The sequence below is a fragment of the Amblyomma maculatum genome, chromosome 1 (genome assembly GCF_055883805.1).
Source record: "Amblyomma maculatum isolate TAMU_Amacu chromosome 1, ASM5588380v1, whole genome shotgun sequence".
NCBI classification, from domain to species: domain Eukaryota; kingdom Metazoa; phylum Arthropoda; class Arachnida; order Ixodida; family Ixodidae; genus Amblyomma; species Amblyomma maculatum.
In genome coordinates, this window is record NC_139344.1 from 409,512,107 (window position 1) to 409,524,273 (window position 12,167).

Genomic DNA, 12,167 nt, shown 5'->3' on the forward strand with positions numbered 1-12,167 from the left:
CCTCAGAAGCATGTCACGTCCGCTAACTAGTCTCATGGTTAACATACCTGGTTCGAGCAGGGGTTTCTCTTAGCATCGTTCCTGTATCGAGTTCATCAATTCCCGCTCAACATACCATCAGTTCTGCTAGCTGTACAGGTTAGCTCAGTTCGTATAACGGCTGCCCAGGTAAGTAGTTGGTCGCGGGTTCGAATTGCGGACGAGCACGAATTTTTCTTGAACTGCGTAGTGCATGTACAAATTGTACACTCTTCCCTTGTAGGGGTATGGCTGGTACTGAATTAATAATTTATCCCTCTTTACATCACTTTGTAGCGCGAATTAAACGTCGCCATGCGCTTCGTATTCTAATTCATGAGTTGAAGGTAGGCACAGCCAAACCGGTCGGGCAATTGATTATATCTTCTCGGCAAATTAAGACTGGTGGCTTGAGGACAAGAGGAAAACAGGCATAAGAAACATGTAGGATTTCGGCGCAAAGATGTGCGCCTGGCGGCCATCGCCAAGATAATTCCCGTCACTCTCAGTTGCGGTCAATGTAGGATAGCAACCTTTAAAACTGAGAGGCCCAAACAGCAGGCACCTAAATCTCGTGCATTGCAGCATCTTTCAGTCATGGTATCGATCGTTCTATGATTTCGGGGTATAGAGCGGAGACGGTATATATGGTAATATGATCCGTGTCAGGCGATGACAAAAAGAAAAAAAAACGGATCCTCATAAAGCTTTTCGTTGATGAGCAAGCACAGGGTGTTCTAAACAAAACGTAACAAATATTATGCATTCGTAAAGTATACACCGCAGAACATAGATGTTTTATGCTTATAAATATCAGGGAACAATTTTTGAAAAACAAAATATCTATTGCCACGAAGTGTTTCATTTCCTATCCGTTGTTCAATTTGTGAATTGGTTGTCCAAGTGCGATTTAGCGCTACCTTTGAGTGGCGAATGGCAAAAAAAGGTCAGGGTTATATCTTTATGTTATATTGTAGCAATGCGATAGCATTAGTGTCTCCTGACGTCTTTCATCAAGGTTCGCGTCGTCCTTACACTGATGAGTTTGCGGACCCCTTAATGTCTGTAGATTCACACCTAACGAGACACATGTAATAAGATTACTCTGTAATTACTCCCTTATTACAATCTACTCCGACTTGGAGATTCTCCTAAAATTTCGACCAACACTATATCCACTTCGAGTTATTGAACAATTCGCTCTCGCCCTACCATCTCTTCTGCTGACGGTCCCGGTTAGCTCAGTTTGTAGAGCGACTGTCCCAGAAATGCGGCGGACCCAGATTCGATCCCCGGATCAACACAATTTCTTCTTTAACTACCAAGTTTCTAAGAAAGCTGTATAGCTTTTCTTTGTAGCCGTATGACCGCGCTTGGGTGGATGTCATTGAATAATTACTCCCTTATTAAAAATCTACTCCACCTTTGGAAATTCCCCTAACATTTTGACCAAACCCAACATATTTGCCAGTTATATGGCTGGTGGTTACCTATTTTCTCGGAAATGGATTAGAGACGGCGACATGCAAGCAATGAAGGCACATCGAAACGTACAATTGCCACTTCTGCCTTCCTCATCTGAATTCCGGTTGGGCAACGCCACTAGCCTCTAGTCGACGTGATTGATCCGATCTGGACACTTCACTCTATATATTCCAGAGAATTGGAGAATAATGTGGGCCACGGCACGATTTCCTTACCATAAAAGCATCTAAAATGTGTATTACTAAAAATTTTAAAAATTGCTGAGCGCCTTTGGGAAAACCGCATAGTGCTGCTATGCGTATACATTTAGATTAATATTAGTTTTACGCTCCATGTTAGTTTTTTCATCCCTCTTCGCGTGGACAGCAATAAAAAACGCTTGGCTCCGAAATTTTAGAACCATTATTCTAGTAAGGTACATAAAATGACAACATACACTTGATGTAAAATGTCGATGTTGACAACCTGTGGCAAAATTCCGCAGGAAAACAATTGGTTGTCACTGGGTCAGCCTGAAAAGCAGGAAAGCAAAAGTTCTGTTAGGTTTTTTCTATACTTTGTTTAGGCTTATCTTCACTACGCTGTGCCCGGTCATAGTCTTGCAGTGTTTGTCACGAGGAAGCAAAATTACCAGCAAGGAGACCCCATATTTATATCCATATCTGAGGGATGAAACACACTGAAGAATATTTGCTCTGTGGAGCCCTCAAGGCCAAATAAAATCATTAGGAAGGAGGCTCAGTACTGCCAGAACCCCTTTTTCATCAAGACTGCGCAACCAGCCCAGACGGGGTGCACTGGAGCCCTGGACAAGCTAATCGAAACTCAGATTTAGAACGCTTATGCAAACAAACGCTAACATTTTACGGCACCCTCATGGCTTCATGGACGATAGGTCTGCGTTGATTTCTTCGTCCACTTCAGGCAATCGGCGCACGTGACGGTGGAAGTTGAAGCGAGCTCACCGCGTACGCTGCAACCATTGCCAACATATCAGCCTAGCGCTGGAACTGGGCTGTGAAGTCACAGCCGCGGCTAATTTCGTTCACTCAAACTACGACTGAGAGCACCACAATCGTGGAGCGCGAATTCGTTAGTCACGTGATTTTTTTTTTATTTCGCGGGCTTTCTATTAACCTTGAAAAAACGATACAGGGGAGGCTTTCTATGACGGAAATTAATTAAATGGGGATTTTCAGAGGGTGCTCTACGACTTTGCAAGTCACATTTACTGTCTAAAGGAAATAATTAGTAAATTAGAAATTTATCTTAATTACAAAGCAATTCATTTCGGAATAAAAGCATGGTGCACCAGATGGCTGGCAGCTTTATGCGCGCGGTATTTGTGGCCTACCTCACATGTTCTATTTTTTTTTAACCCTTGGCATACATTAGCTTAAACACCTTTTTTTTTTCACAATTTTCTATTGGCTGAAATTTTGAATTTTCTCTATGCCAGCTAGTGCGTTTTCATAAGAGAGCCAGGCAAGAGTGCTCCGCCAGCGACGCCTTAGGGAAGACGATTTTGCAAGTGGGCGCTGTTTTTGCGCTGGCACAACAATAAAGAAAAACAAAACGCAATTCCACGTCTATTGCGTTTAAGGTGCCCATCATTGTGTATCGAAGCGGATTCACTGCTGCACTTAATCGAAAACCGGGCAGTTACGCAGGCACTGGGGAATCAGGGTGCAGAAAAACCGCGCGTTAAAATATCGGAGGCGACTGCACAGCTTACTTTGGCATGAGGGTATGAGATGTCGTCTACATAAGTATTTTTGCTATTTATCTGCTGATTTTATCTGAGCAGCCTAGTGCCTAATGAAAGAAAAATTGTTCTTGGTTTTCGCAGCGCTATCTGAAATTTTGTCTCTGTAAGGCCACACGATGCAAGAGAACAAAAATAGGCGTGATCGGATCGTTCATATTTTTCAAAAACAAATGCTGTGTGATTTAGCTATAAAGTAGATCAATAAGGAAAAGTAAACGTACTAAAGAGTTTTTAAATCTAAGCATGCAATATACTGTTTTCAGCGCATAATAGTCATATATTTATAACTGCCAGCAAACAGCTGTATTAAAAGGTGACAGTTAGAAATAAATAAAGTTTTTGCAAAGCGGAAGCAGTTCCAAAGCATCCCGCTCGAGCTTTTGAAGAGTAGAATGTTTCAGAATAAAGGATCCTAGGGCTGCACTGATTCCAGGAACTTGCGCGCCTTATAGTACAACGTACGAGTCAACCGAGGAGTTTTAGAATGTGGATTTTCCCTGCGCAGCAGAGCTACGCTAGCGTTCAATCAATGCAGCACCATTACGCTGAACTTAAAAAATACTTTTAAATTTATAAAATATTAGAATCGATCTCTTCACTAAAAACTACAATTATTATAACAGAACAATTCTGAGGGCAACAATAACGCAAAGCTCAAAGAGTCACTTCTTTTAACATATATTTATTTCACCCTTCGTGGTAAGGTGGATGAGCGAGTGGGCTGCGGCTGCTGACGCTTTCTCAGAAACTATCATTCCCGCCTCGCATTCCACAGGGGCACTATTTTTTTGTCGTGCGCGAGGAGCAAGCACATTTGTTCGCATCCAGCATCACAGCGTCTGAAAATTTAACCTCTAATTAAGTTTAACGAAAACTTTGTTATCCGTGAATTTATTCGCAGTTTGTAATAAACTGAGCACTATTAACAAAACGCGACCACTTCATGCTTGTGAAATACAAAAAAAAAACAATTGAACTGCTTGCGCTTTTTAATGTCTTGTCCCCATGGCAACTAAAAGGTGTGGATTCGCTAAGCCTAGCCGCCCATTGATCCGGAAGCAATCGAAAAATCTGGCCCTTTTATCGCTACAATTTGCTGGTGCACGCATCTTCAGACAAGAAAAAGGTTCGTAAAGGCGGTTTCACACTCAGAGGACAACTGGAAGCGCATGGTCGCCTCACTTTGTCAAGTGCTGCTGCCGAGAGCCGACGAGAATGAGTCGCACCAGGCGCATACGCTGAAAAGCAGTCAACCGTTGCTCTTTGCGCAGTCGCAGTTGATGGTGCCGATTGTCGGTGGCAGCGATTCGCAAAGCGCAGCGGTAATGACCTCCCAGTTCGCCCCTAAATGTGAAGTAACCTGTAAGCTTCTGATTGCCGTCATGTTTGCCATGACGGCAAGACACAGTGCAGCGGAAACGACGAATCGATGCATAGGAGAGCGGCCCCGCTTTGCCAGAAGCGGCCATGTTGCTGAACCCAAAAGACGGCTTTGGGGCATGCTAGTTTGGTTTTGGTTTGTGGAGTTTAACTTCCCAAAGCGATTCTGGCTACGAGAGGCGCCGTAGCGGAGGACTCCGGAAATTTCGACCACCTGGGATTCTTTGACGTACACTGACGTCGCACAGCACACGGGAGCCTTGATTCTCGCTTGCATCTAAAAGCGGCCGGGCCGAGATTCGATCCCGCAACCTTGGTGCCGTAACCACTGAGCCACATCGGCGGGTATATTTCGGAAAATTGGGTTCGAGGTTAAAGTGAACTCAAGACTGGGGTGTGCCACATGTTCTGCGCACTCTCATTTCGATGCCCAAACTTTTTGGGGCTCTACGGCTTGTGACGCGTTTTCCAAAATTCTCCAGCAACGCGAGTAGCGTTTGAATTACGTGTTAACAGTTCTAAGCGATGGCGCTTCCAAAGACACTCACCGTGACACAGTACCGTCCTTTACGTAGCCCGTCATACCGGAGAGCGACAGACGACTGCAAGAAAAAATATGAGAGAGATGAATTGGTTGGAGAAAAATCAAACGTTGTTGTCGTTGTTCTCCTCTAATTTGATGGCACATACCCACACAGGGGGATCGGCCAAGAATTGGGGTGCAGAGATATCAGATTTTGAGATGTATAACTACATCGTAAAAATAAATAAAAATAAATGCTAGGGAATAGATAAGGAAATGTAAATATGAAAAACCAAAATAAAAAAGAGTAAATACTAACGCACGCAGTAGGAGAATAGTAAGATTTATATGTACAGGTTAAAACTTCAAAGCATATTAGCAAGGTAGACGTTTTGTTTCTATTAAGAAGTTTTGAATGGCGTTAAAAACAGGCCTGTGGCTGTACCCAAGCATGGTGGCACCGAACGATAATAAAATTTGGCTGCTCACATTAAGACCCAGCTGTTGTAACGGCTTCTCTAAATACCGTTTTCTCATCAAAGCAAACGTCACTTTCATATAGACCATGGCGAGTTTTCTTCAAGTCTTTCTTCATTTTATCTCTTTCTACCATCATGGAGCTTCGAAGCAGCGCCAGATCTATATCCCTTAAACATATATCCTTCAAATTTCACATAGCTACATGCAGGGCAAGAACCGTATTTAAACTAGAAAGAGGCACACGCAGAGATGAATGCGGCTCTCAAACGTACTCTTAAAGCTAGCAAATACAATAATCACGTGACATCGACTTATTGTTTCAATCATGGGAAGGGCTTTCTGTCTGTCTGTCTCTGTCTGTCTCTGTATGTATGTCTGTCTGTCTGTCTGTCTGTCTGTCTGTCTGTCTGTCTGTCTGTCTGTCTGTCTGTCTGTCTGTCTGTCTGTCTGTCTGTCTGTCTGTCTGTCTGTCTGTGTGTGTGTGTGTGTGTGTGTGTGTGTGTGTGTGTGTGTGTGTGTGTGTGTGTGTGTGTGTGTGTGTGTGTGTGTGTGTGTGTGTGTGTGTGTGTGTGTGTGTGTGTGTGTGTGTGTGTGTGTGTGTGTGTGTGTGTGTGTGTGTGTGTGTGTGTGTGTGTGTGTGTGTGTGTGTGTGTGTGTGTGTGTGTGTGTGTGTGTGTGTGTGTGTGTGTGTGTGTGTGTGTGTGTGTGTGTGTGTGTGTGTGTGTGTGTGTGTGTGTGTGTGTGTGTGTGTGTGTGTGTGTGTGTGTGTGTGTGTGTGTGTGTGTGTGTGTGTGTGTGTGTGTGTGTGTGTGTGTGTGTGTGTGTGTGTGTGTGTGTGTGTGTGTGTGTGTGTGTGTGTGTGTGTGTGTGTGTGTGTGTGTGTGTGTGTGTGTGTGTGTGTGTGTGTGTGTGTGTGTGTGTGTGTGTGTGTGTGTGTGTGTGTGTGTGTGTGTGTGTGTGTGTGTGTGTGTGTGTGTGTGTGTGTGTGTGTGTGTGTGTGTGTGTGTGTGTGTGTGTGTGTGTGTGTGTGTGTGTGTGTGTGTGTGTGTGTGTGTGTGTGTGTGTGTGTGTGTGTGTGTGTGTGTGTGTGTGTGTGTGTGTGTGTGTGTGTGTGTGTGTGTGTGTGTGTTTGTGTGTGTGTGCGCGTGCGCGCGCGCGCCGCGAACGAGCAGGTATTACATCGTGTAGAGAATAAACCATCGTGTGCAAATTACCTCTCCGTAATGAAGCGTGCCACTGAGAAGGTCCAATACGTAGCATCACTGGGTAGAAAGGTTACGAATATGATGCTGACATCAGCTAACCTCCATAACCATTGCATTTATTCGACCACAACAATGTACACTCTGGTTTGCAGGATTTAGCGTCCGGAAGTAACGCATGGATATTGAGGGGCGCCGTAATGTTGGGCTGTACATTAATTTACCACCTGGTGCTGATGAACATATCTGCTACCGCATGCACATTTACGCATATTGCCTCTATTAGAATGCTGTCGCCGTTGTCGGGATAGATCCAGGACTTCGGGATCAGCTGCAGACCGCTAAAACCACTGAGCCACAGTGGAGGGTAGGAACATAGGGTGGGGTACAAGAGAGGTTTTTATTGTCATGTGTTGGTGACGAGGCCGTATAGGCGACAAACGAACAGACTGACGCTGCACTGAAATGAGACATTACAAGCGCCAAGCGTGCTCGCTGGTCGTCAAACTGCAGAATGCCCGCGACTATCAGCAGCACCGTACTAAAAAACACAACAAGGAAACATTGCGATAGGGCCACCGAAGGCAACTATAGAAGGATCGGGAACGGGGAAAAGCATTCAGGCGTGGCTGCAATCATTCCAGAAAACTCTCGGCGCATCTTGCTCCACATCATCATCATTATCATCACCCGCCTGACTATACCCACTTCAGGGCAAAGGTCTCTCCCATATTCCTCCAATAAACCAGATCCTGTGCTAGCGGCATCCACTTAACCCCCGCGAACTTCTTAACCTCATCCGCCCACCTAACTTTCTCTCTCCTTCTTTCTATCTTTCCTTCTTTCTTTCTTTCTTTCTTTCTTTCTTTCTTCCTTTCTTTGTTCCTTTCTATTACACTGCTACGCTTTCCTTCCCTTGTAATCCAATTTGTTGCTCTAAGCGACCATCGGTTATCCTCGCTTCATGCTACATGTCCTGCCCATGCTAATTTCTTTGAGCGCAGCACTTTGGCGCCCGTTCCTGGGATTCGCGTCGGCGTCAGCCGTGCCGGCCTTGTAACCAGCTCCGCCCCCCAGTTCGAGCCGGTGCTTCGGCAACCGGAGCCTCGCAAGAGGAGGGTGGAGGGGGGGGGGGGGGGGAGGGTGTTACACTAAGCGGCGAACGATGGGGGCAGCAGCGCGCGCAGCAACCAGAGAACACGAGAACAGGGGGGGGGGGGGGGTCGCTAAGCAGCGACTGACTGATGCCGCTGACGCCGCTAGCGAGTCAAGACAACGTGACGGCGTAGAACACCGTCACCGCCATGCAGAAAGAGGAGGAGAGGGTCCCCCCTCTTCCTGCTTGGCGGCGAGGGTGCTCTCCGGTTGCCGAAACGCCGCCTCGCTTTTAGCGGATCACGGTGCGTGCATCCCGTTCTCACTCACTTCAACCGCTAGCGGCGTCAGTCAGTCGCTGCTATCTGTTCGTTGCGCAACGTCCCTATGAGCTCAGACGCTACCTCCCGCAACCTCCCGATAACTCAATTGCTCTCTTCATTCCTCCGACCACAAAGCTTCTTTCATGAAAGCTGAAAAGTGTTAGTGGAGTGTTTTTTTTTTTTTTTTTTTTGAAGGAATATACGTGAAAAATTAAAAAACGTTGTCTGCAATTGTACATACGTGTCTTCCTCGAAATCTCTGCCTTATTCTATCGAAAAGGTGAAACAACTGATGAGCTGCGCTCTAATTTCGCATTAGGAAGTAACGTAATCGTGAGCAATTTTTTCTTCATTTCCACTAGAATGTCAGTAACTTGAGTTATTTCTCTGACCCACACTGCACGCTTCCTATCTCTTAACGTCACCCCTACCATTTTTGTTCAATAGCCCGCTGCGTTGTCCTCATCTCAAAGAAACATCTTCGTTAGCCCTCACGTTTCAGCCCCGTAGGTGAGTACAGGTAAGATGCAACAGTTGTATATTTTCCTCTTGAGCGATACCGGTAAGCTGCTAGTCATAATCTGCGAGTGCTTGCCAAATGCGCTCTATCTCAATCTTATTCTCCTTGTTATTTCCTTTTCATGGTCCGGATCTGCGGTTACTACCAGTCCTATGTAAACATATTCGCCTACTTCTTCCAGTGCTTCGTAAAGTGTTGCTCCTTCCCGAGGCTGTTGAACATTATCAAGCCGACTGTGAGATAAAAAATTCAACCCGATTCACTTCAACAGCAGGCAGAACCGGAAGCCGTAGTAATTCTGCGGCGAATTGGCAATACTATATCAGCTTTCTGGAAATCCGGTTAAAGTTTCAAACTAACAAATGTAAGTGTGTTTGCGATATGCTCAGATAGTGGTATCCCACCTGCGTCCCTTTTTTCTCTGCATGCCCAAATAGTTCCCGCGGCGAACAAATATCACAGATGATGCATCAGAACTAGGATTCTGAAAGTTCAACGTTTTCAGCCGGCACTGTGCGAATGATGGTTATTTACCTCGGCGTAGATGTGCTGCCAGCTGACTAGCCGTGAATCCTCGCCGCACTTGTTTTCTTGAGGCTCCCACAGGCTGACATTGTAGTGCTTAAACTCAGGAAAGAGTCCCAGCGTCAGTGTTTGCTCGCCTCCATGCTTGTCACTGAAGACTAAGGCCAGTAATACTGGAAAAGATGTAGTCAAAATGTCGCCGTTCATCTTCTCCAAAGCGGCCTAGCCTCGCCAAAATGCCAAGGAGAAGAATTCGGTCACTTGCGCGAAAACGGGCTTAGAATTCACGGTGCGAAATTTCGGCGACAGCACGCTGTCTTTTGGTTGAGTCCGGGCTTCAAATGAACCACCGGGCACTAAAGGGCGAAGCGTCCTACTTGAGCTTGAGCGGTTCTCGCCTATGTGGCTGTAGTTTGCATTCGAAAAGAGAGAGGTGAGAAGTTGCTGTCAGCCGCTGATAAAAACTGCGCGAAATACGATAGCGCGGCAGCAGTGCAGTGGAAGCTGAACTTGACACCACGTTCGATGCCTTATCTCTGTGAGCTGGCAATCAGTGCCGGCACAGCTAACCGAGGATGATGTCTCTGCCTGATGGTGTGACATAAAAACAAAATAAAAAAGCTCAAACGCGAAAGTTTCATACTGTCATTGGCCTCGGTGGCGTTACAAGCTCGCAGGAGCTGAACGGGTAGTTCTGACCCATTTTATTAAATGCGTCATCAACGGGCTTCCCACCCTTCGGTAATTCTTTCAAAGACGTCCCAGCTGTGGCATGCGGCAATGTCAGATTCACTCAAAAGTATTCATACGAAAACTATGGCGCAAATAAACTTTTTTTTTTTTTCACAATCCATCGAGGAAACAGTGTTTTGGCTACCTGAGAACACAAATTGCGGCTCATCACGGATATTAATAAACAAAGAAGTGGTTAACAAACCACTTCTAAATATATATTTTTTTCAGACTTACAAAAAATGCTGGTAAAAAAAATACAAGTATTGCACTTAGCTTTTCCTAAGAACTTAATGCTTTTCTTCTACCTCAATATTGCGTGTTTGTGTAAATGTTATTTTTTCTTTTTTTTTTTTATTTTCTTCCTTTCTTCTTCTCCTTATTTCTATCTTATTTCGTTTTTAATGCGACGTCTGGTGGACACATCTCGCGCAATCTAGCGGAATCTCGGTGAAGCGAGATTTTCAGGCTCTCGCTTTAAATGTGTGGTGCCGCGCAAACTGCTTAAATCATTGTCCATGCATGTTTAAGCTAACGCTTTCAGAAACGCCTTTCGAAAAGGATTTAAAAAGTATTTGCACGAGCAAACTCTCAACCTTCGCGGACGAAATTTCCTTCATAACACTCTAATTTTACATCTGGTTAACTGAAACTATCTTACTGACCCTTCAGTTAACGCATTCCGGTTGCTAGTGCCAACGAGGAGATTGAGGCCTGGAAAAGACGCTGTTATATCAGCTTTGAAATAAATATATTAAATAATAAATAATGACCAAAAACTAAATTTTATAGCCCCGCAACGAGAAAAATTTGGCGCTGTTTCAGCGCAAAACTGAAAATGAGTGCACAGAAAGGACAGGAGGCTATGTGCAGAAGCGACATGCGCTGCTGACATACCTCAATGGCCACGGTGCCAAATTCGAGCTGCGCGCTCTACCACAGCATGTCATGCACATTATTTTGTTACGTCGCACTCGAACTTAATGACCATGTAGTTGACAACGACGGCGCTTTTCTTTACAACACCAAGCTGCAAAGCGAGATGTTTTACACGGTGTACAGTGTCAATCACACTTAGCGTGAACACGGCTCCCCGTGGTCAGGCACGTGCTACGCATCATAGCAAATAAACAGGTTGCGAACTAATACTGAATGGCGCGCATGATTATGGAGGCCTTGAAGTACTGCTTCATACAGTCCACCATTTGGCGTGATTTTGCTAGAGGCTTGGCTGTAGTGATGCTCCGCGCATGCGCAGCCACGCGGAGCCGGGTTCCCACTGAGTATGATTGACACTGTACCTGAAGCACGAAATGGGCGCCGCAGTCACTGCCCCGCATCAGCCGACACCATGTCTGCCCTTAACTTCCTCCGCACCTAACTCTAGTGCTTTCGCGCGTTATACTACTTTTAGCGACGTTAAACCACTGCAGTTTCGCGCAGAACGAGCCATTTACCGCTCAAATGGGCAAGCAGCACACAGCTAATTGTTTTCTCAATAGCCACTCATGAAGAAACAATGTCCACTAAGTGCAGCACAATATTTATTTATTTATTTATTTATTTATTTATTTATTTATTTATTTATTTATTTATTTATTTATTTATTTATTTATTTATTTATTTATTTATTTATTTATTTATTTATTTATTTATTTATTTATTTATTTATTTATTGCATTTAGTTGGTAATAATGAAGAGAGCAAACTTGATGCACCATGCGCACCAGTAATGCTTTGGCTTTAGCATTTCTGTGGCATAGATTCCACAGTGCTCTCGAAATTTTTGTATAAAACTGAAGAAGACATATTGAATACATCAGTGTCTTCTTTTTCTAAAGCATTCAAATAACGTTGAAGATTAATCCGGTTTATTCGTTGTCCAGAGGTTGCGCTGCATTTTGAAAATTTTCATCTTTCTGAAATGCGGGGGCTGTAGACGGGGTTATTAATGTAAAATTCGGCGTTTCTGTAAGAGGCAAACCCTCTCGTGATACTTATATGGATTTGCTAGCTTAGTATGTGCGCGCATATATTTAATATAATTCCAAGACATGAAACGATGCGCCCCGCTGTCGTGGTGCAGTGGTTAGGGTGGTCTAATTCTGTGCCCGAG

General features: G+C 44.7%; 1 protein-coding gene across 1 annotated transcript in view; it reads right to left on the reverse strand.

Moving 5' to 3' along the window:
- Positions 1-9,783, reverse strand: part of LOC146208910 (uncharacterized) — a 10,964-nt gene extending 1,181 nt beyond the window's left edge. Inside the window, exons 1-3 of the mRNA XM_084587335.1 lie at positions 9,329-9,783; positions 5,200-5,253; positions 1,940-2,015 (exon numbers count right to left, since the gene is read on the reverse strand). Coding sequence (XP_084443461.1) covers positions 1,940-2,015; positions 5,200-5,253; positions 9,329-9,526 — 328 coding nt within the window. The 5' untranslated portion in view covers positions 9,527-9,783. The remainder of the gene's footprint in view (positions 1-1,939; positions 2,016-5,199; positions 5,254-9,328) is intronic.
- Between the last annotated feature and the right edge of the window lie 2,384 nt (positions 9,784-12,167).